Raw genomic sequence first — 25,399 nt, 5'->3', positions numbered from 1 at the left:
GGTAACGTGACTCATTGATTGTCAGAGGCGAGGAGCACTAACAACACCTACTCATTGTAAGTGATGAGTTCTGCGCACCTTTGACATTCATAGAATGAGATATTAGGGAAAGGGGAATCAGGGCCATTCCCTCTGTCGCTCTAATCCTGACCATTGTCTTTCTCATTCCCTCCACAGACATTGCACAGTGTACTGCGGAAGAAAATGTCCAACCAAACTGCCGTGACCGAGTTCCTTCTCCTGGGATTCTCTGACATTCGGGAGCTGCAGATTTTACACTTTGTGGTGTTTCTACTGCTTTACCTGATATCCCTGCTGGGGAACCTTCTCATCGTCACAGCCATAGCCCTTGACCGCCACCTTCACACCCCCATGTACTTCTTCCTGATGAATCTGTCCATCCTAGACCTCGGCTCCATCTCTGTCACCATCCCCAAATCCATGGCCAGTTCCCTCACGAACACCAGATCGATTTCTTATTCTGGATGTGTTGCCCAAGTCTTTCTCTTCTTCTTCTTCGCTTCAGCAGATTTTGCCTTACTGACCATCATGGCGTACGACCGATACGTCGCCATCTGCCAACCACTGCAGTATGAGACAGTGATGAACAGGACAGCATGTGTCCAAATGGCAGCCAGTGCCTGGATCACTGGTATTCTCTCCTCTGCACTGCACACTGGGATCACGTTTGAAATCTCCTTCTGTGGAGGCAACGCGGTGGATCAGTTCTTCTGTGAAATCCCCCAGCTCCTCAATCTCGCCTGCTCTGACTTGTACCTCATTGAAGTTGGGTTTCTCATCTTTCGTTCATTCTTAGGCTTAAGCTGCTTTCTTTTCATCATTGTGTCATATGTTCAGATCTTCAAAGCAGTGCTGAGAATCCCCTCTAAGCAGGGTGAGCATAAAGCCTTCTCCACCTGCCTCCCTCACCTCACCGTGGTGTCCTTGTTCTTTAGTACTGCTGCCTTTGCCTACCTGAAACCCACCTCCAGCTCAACCTCACGTCTGAATCTCATAGTGGCTGTTCTCTATTCTGTGTTGCCACCGATGATGAATCCGATCATCTACAGCATGAGAAACAAAGAGATCAAAGGTGCACTGAGTAAACAGATTGGTTGGAGGTTATTCACTGAGAACAAAATGTCCATATGTCTCCTTCGGTAGCAATTTCATTCTGTATTTCTTTATAAATAAAATCTGATGACATTATTGCCTCCATAAGAAAATACTGTGCACTCTGTTTATGCGGAATTGGGTATTTGCACTAGTACAGATACAGACAAACATGACTCAGGAAAAAAAGGAGTTTCTATAGGTTTACACCAATGTAAATAAGATTGGAATATATCATATACTGCTACCGATCACCATACTACCTGAGACCCTTGCCTATAAAATCAGTAGTCATAGCAGAGTCCCTGGTGAGGTCTTTGGCTCTTCTTATATTTTGGGATAAAAACTCAGATGGAGGTATCGATGCATTTGTTTTTTGTGTTTTTTGTTTGTTTGTTTGTCAGATTTTTAGCTTATTTTTGCTTAACTGGTGGATTGGTGGTTTGGTTTGTTTGTTTGTTTTAGGAGGTTTTGGAGGTGGAAAGGCCTGAGAAGATGGTGAGTGTTTGGTGAGATGGGATTTTCAATGTTTGTCCCTTCTTGGGAGTATCCATATGTCATCTCTTTGATGGGGTTTTCTGAGCGAACTAAAGGTTTGCTCCCCACAATGACAAAAGTGTGCAAAAGAGGATTATGCATGGCTTAGTTCCTACTGACATGATTATGTGTAGATTGTTGGGATATTATTGTATTATTAATGATATGTGTCATAAATATAAAGGGAAGGGTAACCACCTTTTTCTCCACAGTGCTATAAAATCCCTCCTGGCCAGAGGCAAAACCCTTTCACCTGTAAAGGGTTAAGAAGCTAAGATCACCTCGCTGGCACCTGACCAAAATGACCAATGAGGAGACAAGATACTTTCAAAGCTGGAGGGTGGAGGGAACAAAGGGTATGTCTGTCTTTGTGATGCTTTTGCCAGGAAGAGATCAGGAATGCAGCTCAGAACTCCTGTAAAAAGTTAGTAAGTAATCTAGCTAGAAATGCATTAGATTTCTTTTGTTTAATGGCTGGTAAAATAGCTGTGCTGAATGGAATGTATATTCCTGGTTTTGTGTCTTTTTGTAACTTAAGGTTTTGCCTAGAGGGATGCTCTATGTTTTGAATCTGATTACCCTGTAAGGTATTTACCATCCTGATTTTTAGAGAGGTCATTCTTTTACCTTTTCTTTCATTAAAATTCTTCTTTTAAGATCCTGATTTCTTTTTCTTTGTTCTTAAGATCCAAGGGTTTGGGTCTGTGTTCACCTGTATAAATTGGTGAGGATTTTGATCAAGCCTTTCCCAGGAAAGGGTGTGTAGGGCTTGGGGGGATATTTTGGGGGAAGACGTCTCCAAGTGGGCTCTTTCCCTCTTCTTTGTGTATCACGCTTGGTGGTGGCAGCATAGGGTTCAAGGACAAAGGCAAAGTTTGTACCATGAGGAAGTTTTTAACCTAAGCTGGTAAGAATAAGCTTAGGGGGTCTTTCATGCAGGTCCCCACATCTGTACCCTAGAGTTCAGAGTGGGGAAGGAATCTTGACAATATGTAAGGCATCTTTTTATTATTTTAACCTAAATGAGTCTAGCATCATAGAATATTAGGGTTGGAAGAGACCTCAGGAGGTCATCTAGTCCAATCTCCTGCTCAAAGCAGGACCAACGCCGACTAAATCACCCCAGTCAAGGCTTTGTCAAGCCAGGCCTTAAAAACCTCTAAGGATGGAGATTCCACCATCTTCCCAGGTAACCCTCCTAGTGAAATAGTGTTTCCTAATATCCCACCTCTACCTCCCCCACTGTAACTTGAGACCACTGCTCCTTGTTCTGTCATCTGCCACCACTGAGAACAGCCTAGCTCCATCCTCTTTGCAACACCCCTTCAGGTCGTTGAAGGCTGCTATCAAATCCCCCCTCTCTCTTCTCTTCTGCAGACTAAATAACCCCAGTTCCCTCAGTCTTTCCTCATAAGTCATGTGCCCCAGCCCACTAATCATTTTCGTTGCTCTCCAATGGACTCTCTCCAATTTGTCCACATCCGTTCTGTTGTGGGGATGTAAAAACAGTGTCATTCTTGCTATGGTGGAAAGACTGTTTTAAAGTAAGTGACATGAACACTGGTGTCTGGGGTCTTCTTGTCTTCTTGTCTGGGGTCATTTTGTTCTAGCCCTGGTGTAAGTGGACAAGTGCCATCACGTGCACTGATCTGGTGTTCCATACGCCTTCCCGTGTAGATGTACTCACACCCAAGCTGAGAAAGGATCTCAGAAGTTGGCCTGTTAGTAGTATTAGAATATCATCTTTGTGCATGGTTGTGTACACTTCATATATGACAGACAAAAGCAGAGTATGTGATTAGCCAGAGAGACAGACAGACAGGACCATTCCTTGTCCTAACCCACAATCTCATTGAGTGATAATGATAGATTTCTATTTGATTGTAAATTACATGAGCTAGCTAGCTAGTGTGACAAAGTTTCTCCTCTACCTTGGTGGGTCTTGCGCTTATTAGCGGATTTGTTTGCCTTTGAGCTTCATGGCAGCCCTCAGTTTGGCCGTTTTCATGAACCCACAGTCCAGGGCAACTCCTCCTGTGTCTGACCAGGAGTTGGGAGGTTTGGGGTGAACCCGGGCTCACCCTCGACTCCAGGGCCCTGTGGAATGCATCTGTCTAGAGTGCCTCCTGGAACAGCTGTGCGACAGCTACAACTCCCTGGGCTACTTCCCCATGGCCTCCTCCCAACACCTTCTTTATCCTCACCATAGGACCTTCCTCCTGGTGTCTGATAATGCTTGTATTCCTCAGTCCTCCCACAGTCCACATTCTCACTCCTAGCGCCTCTTGCTCCCAGCTCATTACACGTGCACCACAAACTGAAGTGAGCTTCTTTTGAAACCCAGGTGCCCTGATTAGCCTGCCTTAATTGATTCTAGCAGCTTCTTGATTAGAACACCTGCAGCCAATCAGCCTGTCTGTCTGAATTGTCTCCAGAAGGTTCCTGATTGTTCTGGTACCTTCCCTGTTACCTTACCCAGGGGAAAGGGACCTACTTAACCTGGGGCTAAGATATCTGCCTTCTACTACTCTCCTGTAGCCATCTGGCTCGACCCTGTCACACTAGATAATGAATAATCTATGGAAATTATTGTGCAAATTACTGTGCTTCTTTTCCTGCTAATGATTGTCTATGTCCAGATCATGATTTTCTTATAAGTACTCCTTATTACACATTATTTCGCAAAGATTTTGTATGACTATATCTTACTCCATCGCTCATTTACAAACAGCTCATCCTAACGCACTTAGTGTTTGAACTTTGATCTGTTTTGACCGGATATATTTTTAACATACTCTGGTTTGCTTGGAAGTATCACAGAGAGGTCGGAAGATTCAGTGACTTTCGGCACCACACCGATGAATGGAGTAGAGAGAGAGAGATCAACATTGACAAGGACTTGCACAGAGAAAGGACGCTGTGCCACTGTCCATGTCATCAGTGTTAGGGGTATTCTGATGTGAGGCTCCCACAGTCACTCCAGTTGAAGCTGTTCCAGTCTGGAAAAATAATTAAAGAGTTATTGGAGCAGGGGGTCTGGACACGGGGTCTCCCAGGTGAGTGCTTTGACCACCAGGCTACAGGGTAATTCTCATGTGCTCTCTCTCCCTCTTTGACCCAATGATTCTTTAATGATTTAATCCAAAGTGGAACAGCTTGAACAGGAGAGGTTGAGGGAGCCCCACATGGGAATATCCCACAACCAAGTGATTAGGATACTCACCCAAAAGGTGGCAGATCCCCGTTCAGATCCCTTCTCCTTCATAGGCAGAGGGGGGACTTGAACTGGGGGTTTCCCCATGGCCAGGTAAGTACCCTAACCACTGGGCTAAAAGTGAAACAGGAGGGCCTTCTCCTTCTCACACAAAACACCGGAGGGGCCTGACCCAAGGAGAGGGTTCCCAGGTATGCATCACAAGCAGGGATAGGCGCCACCCAACAGGTCGACATAGGCAACTATCTCTGTGAGGGGGTGGAGCTTGGCACACCCGAGTCTAGTCATCATCTCCCAGTGGTCAGGTTAGGCACCTCCCCACCGCATGCTGGCAACTGTGGATCCCATTTAGGTGTTTACCTCTCCCCATTCACTGAACAGGGAGCCTGGGCTCCAAACACAGACTTTAGGAATCATGGGGATTTTCTAAGTGCCTAAATGTTAGGTGCTGCAATGCTCATTGTTAGAATACCTAAAGGCAAGATTTTTAAAGGTATTTAGGTGCCTGGTGGGATTTTCAAAAGCATTTAGGTAGCTAAATCCAATTGAAATCAAAGGGTGTTTTGAAAGTCCTACTAGATGCTTAAATACCTTAAAAAAATCAGGCCCTAATTCCTTCTGTGAATCTAGCCCTGAGTGTCTGATATCCCCGAAGAGGCTTTAATAATATCATCCCAGAAGACTGAAGACAGATCCAAAAACCATATTTTTGAGCCCTTCCTAACACTGAAGGGCTTTGTAAACTGCAGCCGTATCCAGACATGGGTTCTACAAATGGCCCTGTCCCTTTAAAATGAGCCAGACACAGACCCCAGGACCAAAGACTCATGAGTTTGAGGTTTTAAAATATAAGGCTGCTCCCATCTCAGCTGAGATAGGGACCACCTCACCTCTAGATCATGCAGAACAATCTGGTCCCAGCAGGGTACACGAGAAAGGCTGATATTCATTGGATAGCTGACAGTCAGTGGTAACTGGGTAGCTTTGAAAATGAGGCCTCTTTGAAAATGCCAGCTGAGGGCTTTGTCAAGTGGAAAATGATCTTTTGTCAGATTTTACAAATGGCCCCTCTCTTCATCATTGGCCAAACAGAAACATCCATCCCTGAGCTTTGCAGTGTTCAACATCCAGCCTTGCCTTCATCACTGCCTAGGGGTGCACAGGGACCATTCCCCCGCTAGGCCGCTAGTGACTATGTTGGCATAAGCATCAAAGTTTGTGCCTTGTGATGGCTTCACGGTGGCCTTAAGAAATGGACTGGGGGTCTTTGTGTGGTTTCTAGAAGACGTGTCCCCAACACACAAACATCAGCATCACTGGAAATAGATTTGCATCCTTGTGCTCCATTACTATAGAGAGGTCCAGAAGTATGCAGAAAGGAATCCTCTGTCCTATATAGCAAGGGTCCCTCCACGGCAGGGTAGAAGCACATGCCCGGGGAGTGGAAAGTGAGGGAAGATCGCACAGCTGCCACCTGGGCTTCTATATGTACTACTGAAAAATGTCAGACTTCAGAACCTTGGGCTAATCATCTGGCCGCTTAGGGTTAGGGTGGTGCAAAGAAACTTAGGATACAAGGGGACAAGACAGAAATCTCTGTATATTAAGTCTGGGATATTCAAAGGGGTCTAAGGACATTAGTTGCCTAACTCCCATTGTGCAGTCAATGGGAGATGGGCACATAATTCCCTGAAGCCACTCTGAAAATCCCTGTCACAGCTCATGGCCCGCAGTGAAAGTTCACTGTACGGTTCCAGATTCTGCAGCACCCACAGCCCCTTGTGTCTGCTCTAATTGCACAGGATGCTGGAGAGTCGGTCACTGGTTCCTCCAGAGGGCCAAGCCCATTCCTGGGGTCTCTCCAAGGAAATCAGTGATTTTGCACCCAGGATACATTGGGTCCCTTCTGCTGAGCTGTTTTCTACTCTCTCCCCTGCTAATGCCCCCTGGGGATAATCACAGCTCTGTGCTCCTCACAGGGGTTTCCTAGGGGATGCCCCACTTGGTCTGATTGCTTTGGTTGCTCTCAGTAACTGAATCCCTGGGCTGATGTTATGTCCCTGGCACATCATGCTGGGTGCACCACGCTGCAGCAGGGCCTGGGAATAGATTGTGCCCCAATAAGGCAACCTGAGAGAGCAGGACTGTCCCTCGCCTTCAGCCCCTGAACATTTGAGAGGAGCTGAGGTCTCAGTTCACACCCCAGTTCCATGTGGAAGCTACAAACATTGTCGAGCAGGATGGGACAGGCTGGCTCGGGAGATAAGAGATGAAGTTGCTGCTTTCACCTCTAAGTCACCTGTCCAAACCCAGCCCCACTGAGCAGGAGCCCAGGGCTAAATGAGCAAAAGCATTTTGGTGCCTAAGTCCAAAATTTACATCCTCAAAAGCTCTGGAGTTATGGGTGCGTGTGTGCCTGCCTGCTGGCCGGCTGATGTGAGCACTGCGTAAGGGCTCTTGGACACGATTTGACCCTTTCTCTCTCCACTGTGTAATAACAGAGCTGATTACGACTCAATTGAGAGTCTTGTTGCAGACCCATAGAGCTAAAGCCACTAATAACCAGGTCTAAGCATGAGTCTTGCTTTAGGACAGTGTCTCTGGTGCATAAGGCTGCCCAGTCTGCACTATCAGTGAGGCTCCCCCAATAACAGCTGAAATCACTGAGAGCTGTGTTATGTGGCAGGACCTCAAGACATCCCAGAAGGTGCAGGAGGGCTGGCGGAGCAGAGGCAGGGCCAGAGCAAATGCCCGGACAGTGGAGAGAGCAAGGTGCCTTTCTTTCTGTCCAGCAGGGTGGGCGGTGAACGCCACAGATGCACCTCTGAACTCTGGGTCTTCACTGACGAAGGACAACAGCTGTGCGTGGGGTGCGGTGAAGGGATGGGCACGTTACTGGAATCTTTGACTGTGGGACTTAAGAACCTGAGGCAAAAGGACACTGCCCAACATACTCTGGGGTGGGTGTTTTGCTCATGGTTTATGTTATGAATCCTGCTTGCAGTGCTTTCCCAAGTTAATGCCAGGTTCCTTTCCCCCTTTTTACTGTCAGCAGGGTCAGGATGAGCTCCACCCTGACACCTGGTGGTGAGGTGTGGCAAGTTGTGGAAAAGAACTTCAGGGGCTGATCTCATTTGCATCGGCTCACCCACCCCGCCTAGCATGAGCCCATAGCTGCCCAAATGGTCACTTTGGCTGCTGTGGGATCCCCAGTGTTTCTGTTATTGGGGCAGGAAGAATAAATTGTTATTATCTTGATTATGTGACTCAAGGAGAATGGAACTGTACTTGGCCTTTTGTTATGACGGAGGGGTGTGACGCAGCAGGGAGGGGGGAGTGCTGACCTGGGAATGTGGCAGGGGAGTTTCACTGGGAATGGGATACCTGAGCGCCTGTAACCTGAGCCAGGACGGGGCGGGGGAGGTAACACCTCTACCCGGGAAACTGGACAAAGGCTGCAGGAGAGAGACTGCTGGGGGTGGGGGGGGTTGTTTTCAGTTTGGTGCTGGGTGGTGGAACACAGGGAACCCCAGGGCTGGGGTCTAAGCTCCCTGCCCCCCAGAACGACTTGACTGAGGGGTCCTGGTTGTCCCCACAAGCTCTGTTTTAGACTGTGTTCCGATTGTCCAATAAACCTTCCGTTTTACTGGCTGGCTGAGAGTCACAGTGAACCCCAGGAAGAGGGGTGCAGGCCCCGGACTCCCCCACACTCCGTGACAAGGGGCTCACCATCAACGAAGTAGCACTCGGGACAAGGGTAGACAAGGGACATGGGTTCCAAAACTCAGTGAATTGAGAGAGGTTGGGGACAGGTGTTAGTACCTGGTCTTGTGGGCCTTTTGAGAGGGCCTGAAACATCAATTGCACATTCCTCTTTCTCCACTGTGAAATATCAGAGCTACTTTTGGGTCTATTAGGAGTCTAACTACAGGTGCTGAGCTGAATTTGCTTTGGGGTTATGGTGCATCAGCACTGAGGTTCCCACTGCTACAAGATGAGGTCACTAAAGAGCTAAAATTACTGAGCACTGTGTTAAGTAGTGGGGAGCCTGAAGATATTTATTGCTGGACAGTGAGTGGAGTAGGACGGCAGGAGCTGCCTGCAGGATGGCTGGTGGAGTGGGACGGAGCAGAGCAGAGTGGCTCGCGGGACGGCTGGTAGAGCGGAGCGGAGCGAAGCCCTATGGAGCGGCGGAGCAGTCCGCTTCGGATCATGTAAGGTGCCCCTTACCACACACACACACCCCCACCCCAGGCTGGGGAGTAACACTCTGCAGATGACCTTTTGAACTCTGGGGCTGGGCGTTTGGGTTCTTGGACTTTGGGTGATCTTTGGGTTGCTGGACTCAAGAGATGTTTGGGTTGTTGGAGTCAAGAACCAGAGGGAAAGGACATGGCCCAATCTGCTGGGGTGGGTCTTTGCTCATGGTTTGGTTGATGAACCCTAGTTGTGGTGTTTTCCCAATTTAATGCTGATGTCGTTTAGCTCATGTTATTAAAGATTTTCCGAGACTACACCAAGACTCAGTGCTTACGAGAGGGGAAGTATTGTCTCTTTGAGGCTCCCAGGGTTGTGTGTTAGATTTTCCCAGGTCACTGGGTGGGGGCTTGAGCCAATTTTGCGTTTGCTTTGTTGAGAGGGAACCCCTGTGTACTGAACCCGGCCCTTGCTGCTACCAACTCGGCCTGGCAGAAGGGTTACATTGTTAAAAGTTTCTCTTCTACACTCGGGCTCTGTGCTTGTGAGAGGGGAAGTGTTACCTCTAGAGGCGCCCAACGGGGGATGTGTAATTGTCCCAGGTTACTGGTTGGGGGCTCAAGCCGGTGTTGTGTTGCATTGTTGAAAAGGACCCCCTAGATATTGAACCCGGCCCTTGTTGCTGCCGACTCCAACTGGCAGAAGGGCTACACAGGTTTCTTAAAGGTGAAGGGAGAGGTTCTCAGTTGGTCTAAATCATTATAGCTGGGTAGGTGCGACCGCACGGTGCTGCCGGCTGAGAGAGCAGCCTGAGGCAGAAGCCTCCAGCTCGCATGATATTCCAGGCAGGACTGAATCGCCATGAGACGAAACCTAAAGAAGAGAATGACCTGGAGTCTCTGGCTCCCATTTGGTACTCTAAGAGGAGAAGCGCCATGTCTGTCCGGCCACCCCAATCCACCTCACCGAGGTCTGCCAGAGGCACCCAGGAGACGTACGCCGGCTACCAATCCACCATCTGCCGTGAAGGCAAGGAGCTGCTGATGTGTAGCAATGCAGTACTGCGTCTGCCAGCAGCACCCAGGAGACGTATGGTGAGCTGAGCGGGCTCCAGGCTTGCCGTGGTATGGCGTCTGCATGGATATCCCAGGGAAAAAGGCGTGAAACGATTGTCTGCTGTTGCTTTCACAGAGGGAGGGAAGGAGGAAGGGGTGTCCTGACGACATGTACCCAGAATCACGTGCGACAATGTTTATGCCCATCAGGCATTGGGAGGTTAACCCAGAATTCCAATGGGCAGCGGAGACTGCGGGAACTATGGGATAGCTACCCACAGTGCACCGCTCTGTAAGTCGACGCAAGCCACGGTATTGACGACGCACTCCGCTGACTTAATGCATTTAGTGTGGATATACACAATCGACTGAATAAAATTAGTTTCTAAAAATTGACTTCTATAAAATCGACCTTATTTCGTAGTGTAGACATACCCTAAGAGAGTTAAGCATCTAACTCCCATTGTGCAGACAATGGGCACTGGGCACCTGTTTCCCTGAAACCACTCTGAAAATCCCTGTCATAGCTCACATCCTGGAGCAAGTGTCCACTGTATTGTTCCAGATTCTGCAGCACCCACACCCCCTTGCTTCTGCTCTAATTACACAGGATGCTGCAAAGTCGGTTACAGGTTCCCCCAGAGGGCCAAGCCCATTCCTGGGGCCTCTCCATGGAAATCAGCAATTAGTACCCGGGATGCATGGTGCCCATTCTGTTGAGCTGTTTTCTACTCACTAGATATTACCTCACCCACCTTGTCTCTCTGTTCCCCGAAACAGCATCTTTAGAGAGCAGGACAGTCCCTGGTCTTCGCTTCCAGCACTGGACATATGAAAGGAGAGGAGGTCTCAGTTCACACCCCATGTCCACATGAATGCTATAGCCATCTCGGCGCAGGATGGGATATGCTGGCTTGGGAGATAACCGATGAAGCGGCTGCTTTCATGTCTAGGTCACCTATTCAACCCAACCCCAGTAAGCAGTGCCCCAGTGTCCTCCCATTCTGAGCTCCATGAAAAATTGGTTTTGTGCCTCATCTCCTTGGACACGTCATGAAAGCACCCACCAAACATCTCATCCATCCAAACTAGAACGTGTTAATCCCCTGTGAGCAGCCTCAGCAGAGACCATGGACCAGCCCAGACCTGAAGAGATCATCTCAAAATGGGAGAGGGTAGATCGGGCTCCCACTCCCCTTCACTACATGGTCTCTCCATGGAGATTGCGATAGCCATCAAAGGAGCCAATTGTTGCCAGTCAAAGTAAAGGTGGGTTCTGTAGCGATGGGCTTTAGTGTGGAATCAGAACCTCAGATCCTAAGCCCCCTTGCCTGAGCGTTGGGGAAGTGAGGATCCCAAGAAAGAGCCCAGTGTCTGAGCTGGGCTCATCTCAAATTAATTTGCAATTTCCTGATAGCAGGGAAGGCCCGGTCCTGATCCCACTGCAGTCACTAGCAATGCTCTCACTGACTTCAGCAGTTCCAGGGTTTGGTCACAGAGGTGCACGCCATGTGTTCATCAGAGCAAATTTCTCCAAGAAAATTTCTTCACTTCACAGGTTTTTGTTTCATTTTCCCCCATTCCATGGAGAGGTGGCCACATCAAGCAAAGGACATTTGTATGGATGGAAATGTAGGTGGGGAAAGAAATGAAGTGATCGAGTCCAGGGTTGCACAGTTAGGAACGCCGAAAGCTACAAACATGGGCTGCTCTTCCAAGCTGACTTACCCCAGTTCAAACAGAGAGACGTTAATGGCATCCCTGTGTGTTCCCCCACTGGTCATTGGTGTGGATACGCTCCCCCCAGGGAAACCAGGAGTGATTCCACTGGACACAGTGAGACTCATTCTTCTCGCCCTCAGCCTGGTGTAAATAAAGAGTAACTCTAGTCAAGGAAATGAAGCTGTTTCTCCTCTTACTCACCCAGTGAGTAACTCAACAGAGTTAGGCCATGTCAACACTATGGACCTTACAGCTTTTACCTTTACCGCTGTGTCTACCCTTCGGATCTTACTACCTTTACCGCTTGTGTCTGTAAAACTTTTGTCGGTTGGGGTGGTTTTTTCACATCCCGACTGACAAGAGTGGTAGTGTAGACAAAGCTTAAGGTGAAGGCTTTTGGTTAACTTATTGTTAGTTATGTTAATTGAAGGATGAATTCACAGCCGTCAATCTCAATGAGGTCTGTGATTGATCCCGTCATTCGTACCTCACAGTTTAACAATACAAGGCAGCAGAAGGAAACTGGAAGTTATGGAGGGGCTTATAACTCCGGAAGCCCTTGGTCAAATGACAACAAATTTGGAACTCGAATGCTACCCCGGGCCTGCCCAAGGCACCCAAATTTCAAAGCTATCCGAGTAACCATTCAGCTTCTAGTGCACTTCCAGAAACTGAGCTTTAAACCATACGAAATGGCGGGAATGGAAATCTGCTAGCCCTCCTTCTGCATTGGCACAAGAGCACAATCCAACACGCAGACTTTCTTAAATTCCATTCTCATTTTGGGTCCCCCAAGATTTAGTGGGGGCCGTGCACTACCTTGGGAAAAATGAGACAGATTGAGACCAGTTTGACCTGCATCAGATCAATAGTTGGATCTCTAGCTTTGAGCAAAATAAACAAACCTAGAATCTTGTAACTGGGCTCATATCTCCACAACCCTTCACTCAAATGACCCCACATTTAGGTCACTAATCCTACCCTGCACCCTCCTAAGGCACACTAAATTTCAAAAGAATCTGATTAAGCATGTCTTCTGTTTTTTCTATTTCTTTTTCTTTTCTTTTTAAGAAAGGAGGACCTTTAAACAGAAGTCATGATGCAACCATAACTAGAAGGGCGTTGCTGTGATGGTAATAATATTCATCAGTTCATTTACTGGTTGGGTACCCATTTTGCAGGTTTCTATGAACCCTGCTATTGGAATATTCCAGGAGCATTGAGATGGGATTGTGATGTTCAGCAATGAGAATCTCAGAGACAGGAACAAAGGAAAAACTAGACATCATGGCACAGATATTTAGCTCATGTAACCTGGCCGAGTTCCATAGCACTCTGCCAATTTACATTCGCTGAGGAACTGGTCTAACTGACTTCAGTGGGGCTGGGGCTGATTTACACAACAGCTGTTTGGGGGTCTGGACCCTCTGAGTCCAAGGCAGCTAGAGGTGATTTACAGAAACTGGGGCACTGACCCATCCACTTCAGTGGAGCTACCCTGATTTGAACTTGCTGAGGATCGGAACCATTGATTCCAACAGGTCTCGGGCTGATTTCTACTCTCTGGCTCTTTGCATTTCATCAGTTTCTCTGACATGAATGTCTTGTGTATATTACACATTTTTAAACAGTGCATCTGCAGCCAAAGGAGCCTTTTATTTTAATGTTGTCTGCCGGAAGGAAAACAGTGTTACTACTGAGAAAGAAAGAAAGAAAGAAAGAAAGAAAGAAAGAAAGAAAGAAAGAAAGAAAGAAAGAAAGAAAGAAAGAAAGAAAGAAAGAAAGAAAGAAAGAAAGAAAGAAAGAAAGAAAGACCTGGGCTATTCATCCCAATAAAAGTTGAAGATCAGATGCAGAAAATCTCCACAACACTGTCCCCAGTTCTGTCCCAAGTGGGAATGAATCACTCTGTCACACTTACAAGTTATACTTGTAATTCATCCCAGTGGACAAAGAGCTAGGAAAGAGGAGCCTGGTTACGAATGTTTGACTCTTCTTTGGTTCAGTTTCACAGGCAAAGGATATGGGTTGGAAACTGCATCATGGGCCAGATCCTCAGCTGGTGTAAATGGATGTAGCTCCCTGGAAGTCAATGAGTCAGATCCCAAGTGGTGTAAATAGCCCTCGCTACTATGAAGTCAGTGGAAGTGTACCAGTTTACACAAACTCAGGACCTGGTCCTTAGTTTTTAGTGTTTGTCTCTTAGTGAGGAACTTGAAGCAGCCAGGGCAGCCTGAGCTGTGGGTTCCTCTGGTGGCTGCATCCCAAGAGCTGCTGGTGCAATGCAGGAGAAAAACATCTCTGCTCCCCTAGAGGTGACTATGTGGAGTTAATGAAGGAACAGGCTATTCCAGGCGAACTGAGACTCTGGTGCCAAGAGGCTCTTAGCTATTGTAGATCCCATGTCTGTGCTACAAATATATGTTTTATTTTGCCATCCTGTGGGGACCCTCTTTCTCATCCAGCCCTGCCTTGTTTTTAGCTAAAGGTCCTTCAAGAGATGCTGTCATCATGTGAGATGCAGGGCAGGTGCTGTTCCTCCTCTGGGGGGTTAGGGTCAACTAGGGCAGGTTGTCAGGATGGTTTGCTCCTGTGGTGAGAGCAGAGCTGGGCTCACAGCCCTGGAGACCAGATTCAGCTATTTAGCCCCAGAGCAGGGATATCTTGGGCTGTGACCTTGTTTGAAGCCGGCACAAACCAGGATCAGCTCGAGAGCTGGGAGTGTCTTTCAGCCCCTGATCCCATTTAGTCCATCACCTTTCACCCAATCCTGCCCTAGGAGGGAAGCAGGGAGGACCCATCTGTGCTAGGAACTGCAGAGAGACCCCCACAACTCAGGACATCCAGCGAAGGGATGCGACAACAGCTGGTAGATACGACAGTGATGGGGGCATGACAGAGAGAACCAAACAATCCTGGCAGTGGGTGAATAGATAGATAGATAGATAATGACCAATGATTCCTAACACTGTAGGATCAAATGCATCGCAAATTGGAATAAAGACCAACAAAGTAAGTTTTCTATTTCAATTACATATGTTAGAGTATTAATATATGGGGCAAATTTAATATCAGAGATATGAATTGCAATTAGAACTCTTGAAGACTTTTACTATCAAATTATGCAGATATCTAGAGATGATCAGATTTTTTTTCCACCAGAAAAAATTGACTTTTCATTGAGGTTGTGAGAACCAAACAGTTTCAACCGAAAACTGTTGGAACCTGAAAATTTTTAGGCATAATGAAAACAAGTTTTCATTGTTATGGATATCAGAGATTTTCCATGAAAATATATTCAACTGAAAACTGAATTTTCCTTTGAAATAAAGTAGAAATTGTCTGACTACTCCTACCTGGAAACTTAGCTTTTTGCCAGGGTGGGGAACATGAATATTGTCCAATAACACCATAATTTCCAACCCCATTCCCTGTATTGCAACCATGTTTGTCTGTTTCAAAGGGGTAGCTGCAGGATGGTAAAACTGAGTAAGTAGCAAAGTTGGTCGCCCAGAGAATGTGTTTTAAACATACTAACCTCTCTAAACTAAAGCCCTGAGAGTCGAAGCTCCCAGACAAAGCCTGTCTCTCTTTATCATACCCAAGGACAGGCAGGAGGTTGATGGAACTAGAACCCAGATCTCCACTTCTACCATCATAGCCTCTGTCCCACACTGCTGCCTGCTAAACAAAAATACTGTCAACATGTGCACAGAACATGCACATAGGAAGACACAATCCATCCCCAAAAGAGTTCACATTCAAAGTACACAAGACAGACAAAGGGAAGGGGAGGAAAGAGAGGCAGCGGTGACTGCTCCATGGTCACAAAGTGACAGAGGCAAGACTAGAACCAAAGTCTCCTGACTCACACAGCACAGAAATAAAGTCACAGAGGGGAACCACACAACCTAGGAGCAACTGAGCGATGCGACCAGCCCACCATCACCCAGCAATGGGAGTGCAGCTGGGATCTGGTGCCATAAATCAACTTGTAAGTAGGCATCAGGCGGTATGTGGGATGTTGGGGTGGAATCATCACAGAAAAGCTGCCATGCGGGAAGCTGGGTGATTCTGTGCTGTATTTCTCAGTTAAGTGGGAATCAGACTGTGCTGGCATTTTAGTATTTTAGTTGAGTTGGCCAAGTTGTGAGCCTGCTGTCTGTAGCAATAGGGGCATAATTTTGGCTCAAATTGTTGGATTTGGATTGTACTTTGTTCCATCTTTCATCCTGCATTTGATCAAGCCACATCCTCATCTTGGGCCAGACCCTCAGATGGTGTAAACTGACCCAGCTCCAGTGACTTTAAGGGAGCGATGCCAATTTACACTCCTATCATAACGCACCAGAGTAGTGCCCTGGTTGTGAGCGGTGAGGAGCCCTCACTACTCCAGACAATGGAAGTGACAAGTGCTGTGCACCTTTGACATTCACACCATGAGATATCAGGGAGAGGGGAATCAGAGTCATTCTCTCTCTCGCTATAACCCTGACCATTGCTCTTGTCCTTCCCTCCACAGCCATCACACGATGAACTAAGAAAGAAAATGTCCAACCAAACCACCGTGACCGAGTTCCTTCTCCTGGGATTCTCTGATGTTCGAGAGCTGCAGATTTTGCACTTCATGGTGTTTCTAGTGCTTTACCTGGCAGCCCTGACAGGAAATCTTCTCATCATCATAGCCATAGCTCTTGACTACCACCTTCACACCCCCATGTACTTCTTCCTGATGAGTTTGTCCATCCTAGACCTCGGCTCCATCTCTGTCACCATCCCCAAATCTATGGCCAATTCCCTTATGAACACCAGGTCCATTTCCTATTCTGGATGTGTCACCCAAGTCTTTTTCTTCATCTTCTTTGCTGAAACCGACTTTGTCTTACTCACCATCATGGCATACGATCGATACGTCGCCATCTGCAAACCACTGCACTATGAGACTATAATGAACAGGAGAGCTTGTGTCCAAATGGCAGCCAGTGCCTGGATCAGTGTAATTCTCTATTCTTCATTGTACACCGGGTACACGTTTTCGATAACCTTCTGTGGAGGCAACATGGTGGATCAGTTCTTCTGTGAAATCCCCCAGCTACTCAAGCTCGCCTGCTCTAACTCGTACTTCAGTGAAGTTGGGGTTATTGCATTTGGTGTGTGTTTAACCCTAAGTTGTTTTGTTTTTATAATTGTGACATATGTTCAGATCTTGACCACGGTATTGAGAATCCCCTCTGAGCAGGGCCGACATAAAACCTTCTCCACATGCCTTCCTCACCTCATTGTAATTTCCATGTTTCTTTCCACTGCTGTCTTTGCTCACATGAAACCCATCTCCAGCTCTCCGTCAGCTCTGGATCTCGTGGTGGCTGTTCTCTATTCCGTGCTGCCGCCAGTGATGAATCCAATCATCTACAGCATGAGGAACAAGGAAATCAAAGCTTCCCTGAGGAAACTGACTGGGTGGAGGTTATTCAACAAAAATAAAATGTCTGCATTTCTCTGATGAACATGGTTTTATCTGTTTTTTTTACAAATACAATCAACTGATGACATTATTGTCCCCATAAGAATATGGTGTGTGATTTTTTTTTTGCAAAATGCTGTATGTATAGTGGTAAATCCACACTGACTCCACTCAGTCAGTGGAGTTCTTCTAGGTTTATAGCAGTATAAGTAAGATGAAAATCTATCTATCTCATGCTTTTATACTGCCACCCCTCACCATGTTATCTGAGTACCTTCCACATAAAATCAGTAGCCATTAGAAAGTACCCATTGGACTTCATGGACTCTCTGGTTCTTCTCCTTTTTGGGGGTCAAAACTTTGCTTGGAGTATGATGGCTTTTAGGTTTCTGTTTGCTGATGTGACAGAGTGGGATATGGCAGCATCAGATCATGAACTCTGTGTTTTGCTATCTGGGTAAATATTGACATGGTGACTGCAGAAGTCTGGGCTTGCTCAATAGCCGTCTATCGTTCTTTGTTCATGGCAGCTCTCCTCCTACCTGAGAAAGGTGCCTGTTACTTTGCTGAAGGACTATCACTCAGAGAAATCAAGACTGAAGTCTGGGGCCTTTGATTTTTGTTGCCTTTCACCTACAGGCCCTGCTGCATGGAACAAGTCTTTTGCTGTATAGGGAGTCTGCAAGTGATGGGGGGGAGGGGGGAAGCATGGCTGGTGGGTCTGGAAGTCTTAATTTTAGCATATGACAAAGAGACAGGGGACCTATTTAAGTGCAGAGTCCTACCCTGTGTCAGGTGCCAGCCATAATCCCATGTAAGAAGGATTTGCAGGAGTTCGTTCTGTCTAATCTAATCTATCCATCTATCGTAGGATTCCACACTGTCACCCATCACCATGCTATCTGAGCACCTTCCACATAAAATCAGGAGCCATAGCAAAGCCCCTAGTAGACCGCGAGGAGCCAGAGACTCCATTCCTTTTTTTGTTCTTCCCCTCAGGGTAAAAAATATGATTGTGGTATCAGTGCAGTTGTTTGGTTCTTGCTTCTTTCTCAGATTTTTTAAATTTTATTTTAGGGGTTTTTTTTTGTTTTTTTTTTACTGGTGGATTGATTTGTTTCTTTATGAGGTGGGAGTGCCTGGGGACAGGAGCACTGGAAGCTCCCTAGAAGTGGGGGGGCCACCGACACCTGAACCAAGGTCCCACCCCCATACGGCCTCTTCCCCCGAGGACCCACCCTCGTGCCGCCTCTTCCCCCCAAGACCCTTCCCCACGCTTGCTCCTCTCTGCCCCCTCCCCACCATCGCTCACCCTTAAGGCCAGTAAAAAGTGGAGAACATAGCCCTCCCACTTTTAAAAGTGATGGGGCCATGGCCCCCTGCCCCTCCACCCCCATCTCCATTCTGGTTCCTCTACCTGGGGAGATGCTGAGTGTTTGGGTAGACAGTGTTGTCAGTGTTTTCTCATTTATTGGGCGTGCCCGTATGTCATCTCCTTGATGGGGTTTTCCAAGCAACGGGTGAAGTAACATCTGTACTGGCCCAATTTCTGTTGTTGGGAGAGACAAATTTCCAAGCTTACACAGAGCTCTTCTTCAGGTCTGGGGAAGGTGTTCAGAATGTCACAGCTAAATACAAGTTTCAGAGTGGTAGCCGTGTTAGTCTGTATCAGCACGTTTTAAATTTTCATCCAGATTTGGGATAAAAATCAATTTCAAACTATTGGAATTTCCTCTACAATGAAAATTCCAACCAGCTCCAATTATGGCTGGGACTTCCAAAGATGCCAAAGGGACATAGGTGCAAAAATTCTATTAAAACTCTCTCAGGTTCCTTTGTTAAACCCAGCCTACGTCTTTACCTCCTTTGAAATCCCCAGCCTTAATAAGTAAAACACTTTCCAAAAGGTAGGGGGATACAAAGGTAAAAGTTAAAGTTTATTTACACTCCGATGATAAGACTGGTCTAGATACAAATATACAAAAATACAAATAAGTCAGGCATCAAGGGCAAGATATGTAAAGGTATTTAGGAACCTAGTGGGATTCTCAAAAGCATCTAGGTGTCTATCACCCATTAAAATGAACAGTTCCTATCAACAGTTATGTTTTGAGAACAAACAGTTAGCCAGTTTTTAATCAATTTACTATTGTTTTTGTGTAGTGTTATTTTTAAATAGTGTGATGTTACCCTGAATCAAACCTTTAGAAAAATGCAAGTCTATTACGTCAACACCATTGCCTTTAACAATCAGAAATGTCACAGTCAAATCAAGTTCATTTGATAAAAAAGATTCTGTGAAAACATATTGATCACCATTAATTGAACTTCTTTCTCCCTTGTAATTCCTTTTTGTTGAAAAATGACCATTTTCAAAAATGAAAATTTTTGTAAAGAACTGTTGATTTAGTGATTTTTTTACCACATTTAAATGGAAAATTTTATAAAAAAACTTGATTGAATTGTTTCCATTTACCAACATGTGGGACCCCCAAACTTAGAACCCTTAAAAAGGGAAATAAATTTGATTTTTTGAAATTCTTCACTAATAAAAAAAAAATCCACCATCGTTGTTCATCATTCTTTATTTCCTGCATGTTGTTCTTTAGTCTGCTGTTTAATAATTTTTCAGCTATTGAACCAAGGAACAGACACAATGTCGTGTGAGTTGGCCAACCAGTCATACATCACAGATAATGAAAATTCTGGAGTTGCTACAAATTTAAACTTAGGACAAACTTCTGAGTGCAGATTCAGTGTCACTAAGGTCTTGATCCTGCACACGCTTTATGCACAAGCTTTCTTTCCTAGTGTGAGTAGTCCCATTAGAGTCAAGTGGACGACTCAAAATAATATAATTTAGCACTTGAGTAAGGATCTCAGGATGGGGGCCTAAATGTGAATTGCTAAAAGTAATGTCTACATAGGGCCTGATCGAAAGGCCATTTAATTCAGTTGAAAGATGTTCATTCATGCCAATGGGACCTCTCGAGAGATTTTAAGGGACAGATTTTCAAAAGTATTTGTAGCTACCACTGAAATCAATGGGATTTTGGTGCCTCATCTGCTGAAGTGCTTTTGAAAAGCCCACTAAACAACTATCTGCATCTTTAGACACCTAAATATCTTTGAAAATATGCCCCTTAGGAGCTCACGTCCAGTAGATTTTCAATAAAAATTAGGCTCCTAGAAACCACATCTTTCATGGTGTTTAGGGGCCTATCTGAATCTTTAGGTGCCTAAATTCCTTTGCAAATCTGGCCCTTAGGCACTTCTGAACATTTTACCCAAATACAAAAATTGTAAATGTAAAACTGGAACCAGGATTAAAAGAACAACAACAAGGACGGTTACTACCAAAAGGAACATGAGCACAGGCTGAGAATCAGACCCAGTAACATCTAAGCCATTCAAAAACAACTTCATGGCCCACTGAATACCTTCCATAAAGTCTCCTTCACCTCTTTGTTTCTCAGACTGTCAATGAAGAGGTTGAACAGCGGAGTTACAATAGTATTCAAAGTGTTGACAGTCTTGTTCATGTCCAAGGCATTCTGTCTGGAAGGCCTGACATACAGGAAGATGGTGGAGCTGTACCATATAATCACAAGAGTGAGATGGGAAGAGCAAGTGGAAAAGGCCTTTTGCTGGCCTTGGGCTGACGGGATTCTCAGTATGGTGGAGAGGGTGTAAATGTAGGAGACCAGAGTTATTGAACATAATCCCAGGATGACGATGATCGAGATGATAAAAGCTGCCATCTCAATCATGTAGGTGTCTGGGCAGGAGAGAATGATGAAGGAATCTATGCTGCAGAAGAAACAAGTAATGACATTAGTGCCACAGAAGGACAATCTAACTCTCAGGGATTCTGGGATAGAAATAGCCAGGAAACTACACACCCAGGAGCCAAGGGCCAGCTGAGCAGAGAAGGTGCTGTTCATGATGGTGCTATAGTGCAATGGGTAGCAAATAGCCAGATAGCAGTCATAGGCCATGGCGGACAAGAGGAAATATTCTGTGCAGCCCAGGGAGAAAATGAAGTCCATCTGCAGGATGCAGCTACTAAAGGGGATGGTTCTGCTTTTCCCCAGGAAAATCGCAATGGTCTTGGGAACACAGGCTGTGCTGTATCATATCTCCAGCAAGGAGAGGTAGCAAAGGAAGAAGTACATGGGGGTGCGGAGTTGATGGCTGGCCCTCACTAGGACTAGGATGGCAACATTTCCTGCAACTGTCAGGACATACATCATGGTAAACACCACAGAAAGAGAGATCTGCAAATATTGACTACGGGGGAAGCCCAGAAGGATAAATTCCTATATCCTGGAGTAGATTTCCTTCTCTATTCCAGTCACAGGCTCCATCTGTCAAGATACAAAAGATCATAATTCAGGAGAAGCTTTGTTACATGGATTGTTAGACATCACAGGTACAATTTTCAAGGGTGCCTGTCAAGATTCCTTTCCCACTCTGAACTCTAGGGTACAGATGTGGGGACCTGCATGAAAGATCCCCTAAGCTTATTCTTACCAGCTGAGGTTAAAAAAATTCCACAAGGTACAAACTTTGCCTTGTCCTTGAACCCTATGCTGCCACCACCAAGCGTGTTACACAAACTACAGGGAAAGAGCCCACTTGGAGACTTCTTCCCCCAAAGTATCCCCCCAAGCCCTACACCCCCTTTCCTGGGAAAGGCTTGATTAAATCCTCACCAATTTGTACAGGTGAACACAGACCCAAACCCTTGGAACTTAAGAACAATGAAAAAGCAATCAGGTTCGGTTCTTAAAAGAAGAATTTTAATGAAAGAAAAGGTAAAAGAATCACCTCTGTAAAATCAGGATTGTAAATACCTTACAGGGTAATCAGATTCAAAACATAGAGCATCCCTCTAGGCAAAACCTTAAGTTACAAAAAGACACAAAACCAGGAATATACATTCCATTCAGCACAGCCTATTTTACCAGCCATTAAACAAAAGGAAATCTAACGCATTTCTAGCTAGAGTACTGACTAACTTTTTACAGGAGTTCTGAGCTGCATTCCTGATCTGTTCCCAGCAAAAGCATCACACAGACAGACAGACAGACCCTTTGTTCCTCCCCCTCCAGCTTTGAAAGTATCTTGTCTCCTCATTGGTCATTTTGGTCAGGTGCCAGCGAGGTTATCTTAACTTCTTAGCCCTCTACAGGTGAAAGGGTTTTGCCTCTGTCCAAGAGGGATTTTATAGCACTGAATGCAGAAAGGTGGTTACCCTTCCCTTTATATTTATGACAGTGCTTAAATGATATAGAAGCCTAAATCCCATTACAAAATCATGTAAGTTGCTTAGGAGCCTAAGAGCTAGAGTTTCAAAAGTGTTTAGATGTCAACGGTGCAGACTGTCAAAAATGCTTAAGCAGGTTAGGCACCTAATCTGGTTAGGGGTTTTTGAAAATCCCGCTGAGCATCTATCTGAAGCTTTAGACATCTTCATACTTTTGAAAATCTGGCTCTGAAAGATTAAAGCTCTTTTGAAAATTAGATGTAGGCTCTCAAGTCACCCAGGGCCAGATTTTAAATGGTATTTAGGCATGTAGTGGGATTTTCAAAAACACCAAGGCACCTAAAGTCATTGGTTTCATTGATTCATAGATTCCAAAGCCAGAAGGGACCATTGTGATCATCTAGTCTGACCTTCTGTATAACACAGGACATAGATCTTCTCCAAAATAATTTGTAGAGCAGATCTTTTAGAAAAACATCCAATCTTGATTGAAAAATTCTCAGTGATGGAGAATCCACCATGACCGTTAGTAAATTGCTCCAAAACTTAATTACTCTCACTGTATGTCTTATTTCCAGTCTGATTTTGCCTAGCTTAAACTTCCAGCCATTGTATGGTGTTATCCCTTTCTATGCTAGACTGAAGAGACCATGAAGGAATTTATAGACTGTGGTTTATTCACTCATTAACCTTCTTTTTGTTAAGCTAAATAGATTGAGCTCCTTGGGTCTGTCACTATAAGGCGTGCTTCCTAAACTTTTAATCATTCTCATGGCTCTTCTCTGAACCCTCTCCAATTGATCAACATCCTTTTTGAATTGTTGACACGAGAACTGGACGTAGTCTTTTTCCTCTTTATGCATCCAAGAATTGCATTAGTCCTTTTGGCACAGCATCACACTGGGAGCTCATGTTCAGCTGATTATCCACCATGACCGCCAAATCTTTTTCAGAATCACTGTTACCCACAATAGAGTTCCACATCCTGCAAGTATGTCCTACATGCTTTGTTCCTAGATGTAGACATTCACATTTAGCCATAGTAAAATCATAGTGTTTGCTTGCGCCCAGCTTACCAAGCGATCCAGATCGCTCTGTAACCCTGTCCTCTTCATTATTAACTACTTCCTCATTTTTGTGTCATTTGCAAACTTTATCAGTGATGAGTTTATGTCATCTTCCATGTCATGAAAAAATGTTAAATAGAGTTAGGATATGAACAGAACCCTCTTGGACCCCACTGGAAACATACCTGTTCCAAGACAATTCCCTTTAACAATTACATTTTGAGACCTAACCGTGAGCCAGCTTTTAGTCCATGTATTGTGTGCCATGTTATTTTTGTATCCTTCTAGTTGTTTAGTCAAAATGTCATGCAGCACCAAGTCAGATGCCATAGAGAAGTCTATTATATCAGCACTATTGCCTTTATCAATCACAATTGTAATGTCATCAAAAATGATACCAAGTTAGTTTGACAGGATCTATTTACCATAAACCCATGTTAAATGACATTAATTATATTACTTTATTTCTTTATTAATTGAGTCCCTTATCAGTGTAATGATGCTGGTTCTGGCGGGACCCAACAGAGAGTACCCATTCAGGACAAATTGCTTCAAGCAGGGCAGTTACAGCCCAAGGCTGGGGTTTCTGTGCACACCAACGCAAACCAAACCAGCCAGACAGAGAAGACTTTGCTTTTACCCCACTGGCTAACCACAAGTCACACAAGCAATTCCCTTAGACACCCCAGTTTCCCAGTATCACCACCAGTGCCACTCGTTATGGGGACAAATGGTGATGAAAACCAATAGCCCAGTAAAAGAAAAAAGGTTCTCTCGATCCCAAAGGACCAAGCCTCAAACCCAGGTCAATATACAAATCAGATCTGACCCACAAATCACGCAGTTGCCAATCCTTTAGAATCTAAAATCTAAAGGTTTATTCATAAAAAGAAAAGATATAGACGAGAGCTAGAATTGGTTCAATGGAATCAATGACATACAGTGATGGCAAAGTTCTTGGTTCAGGCTTGCAGCAGTGAGAGAATAAACTGCAGATTCAAATCAAGTCTCAGGAGAACATCCACAGCTGGGATGGATCTTTCAGTCCTTGGTTCAAAGCTTCAGTGTAGCAAAGTCCCTCCAGAGGGATGAAGCAGGACTGAAGACAAGATGGAGGAGCTGCAGCAGCTTTTTATAGTCTCTTGCCATGTGGTCTTTCTTTCTTTGTGCCAAAGAGAAGCTGTCCATCACCTGGCCTGGAAACACCTGAGAGTTCTGTCCATAGGCAGGTCCGTGCATACCTTGCTGAGTCCCAATGCGTGTCTGCCTTCTCTCAATGGGTCAAGTGTATATCTGGTGGTCCTTAATGGGCCACCAAGCAGGCTAGGCAGAGCTGACACCAGCTTGCCTGGGGTGTCACGGAGGAGCGTAGTATAAGTTTGAAATACAGACAGTATAGAGCCAATATTCATAACTTTAACAACAAAAATAATACACACAAATAGACAGCATAATCAGCACCAGCAAACCATAGCCTTGTTTTGACACCTTATTTGACTCCCTTTATACAAGATTTGGTGCCACTACAGGACTTTGGTTGCAACAATGATCTATACGGTCCCAGCTTATGTCAATAACCTCACAATCAGCCACTCCGTTATCTTGCCTGACAGGCCTATAATTACCTTGGTCCTCCCATTTACCCTTTTTCAATATTGGCACAACATTAGCTTTCTTCCAGTGTTTCAACAGTAAAGGCCCAGTGAGCTCCTCAGCTAGCATTTTTTACACTCCTGGATGCGGGTTATCTGGATCTGCTGA

General features: G+C 45.5%; 2 protein-coding genes and 1 pseudogene across 2 annotated transcripts; 2 read left to right on the top strand and 1 right to left on the bottom strand.

Annotated features, from left to right (window-relative positions):
- Nucleotides 1-204: 204 nt before the first annotated feature.
- LOC144274442 (olfactory receptor 14A16-like) lies at nucleotides 205-1,164 on the top strand. Its single transcript, XM_077833276.1, has one exon. It carries the CDS (start codon nucleotides 205-207, stop codon nucleotides 1,162-1,164), a length of 960 nt encoding a protein of 319 aa, XP_077689402.1.
- A 15,223-nt stretch (nucleotides 1,165-16,387) lies between these two features.
- On the top strand, nucleotides 16,388-17,341 carry LOC144275180 (olfactory receptor 14A16-like). The gene has a single exon (XM_077834337.1). The coding sequence runs from the start codon at nucleotides 16,388-16,390 to the stop codon at nucleotides 17,339-17,341; it is 954 nt and encodes a 317-aa protein (XP_077690463.1).
- A 3,383-nt stretch (nucleotides 17,342-20,724) lies between these two features.
- On the bottom strand, nucleotides 20,725-23,555 carry LOC144274957 (olfactory receptor 6F1-like; annotated as a pseudogene).
- Between the last annotated feature and the right edge of the window lie 1,844 nt (nucleotides 23,556-25,399).

Source organism: Eretmochelys imbricata, chromosome 14 (genome assembly GCF_965152235.1).
Source record: "Eretmochelys imbricata isolate rEreImb1 chromosome 14, rEreImb1.hap1, whole genome shotgun sequence".
Taxonomy (NCBI): domain Eukaryota; kingdom Metazoa; phylum Chordata; order Testudines; family Cheloniidae; genus Eretmochelys; species Eretmochelys imbricata.
The sequence above is the reverse complement of the archived record's forward strand: the minus strand, read 5'-3'. Positions and strand labels throughout refer to the sequence as shown.

What these genes read in the sequence shown, in the direction of transcription:
- LOC144274442 (XM_077833276.1), top strand. Translation starts at nt 205, where the DNA reads ATGTCCAACCAAACTGCCGTGACCGAGTTCCTTCTCCTGGGATTCTCT.
- LOC144275180 (XM_077834337.1), top strand. Translation starts at nt 16,388, where the DNA reads ATGTCCAACCAAACCACCGTGACCGAGTTCCTTCTCCTGGGATTCTCT.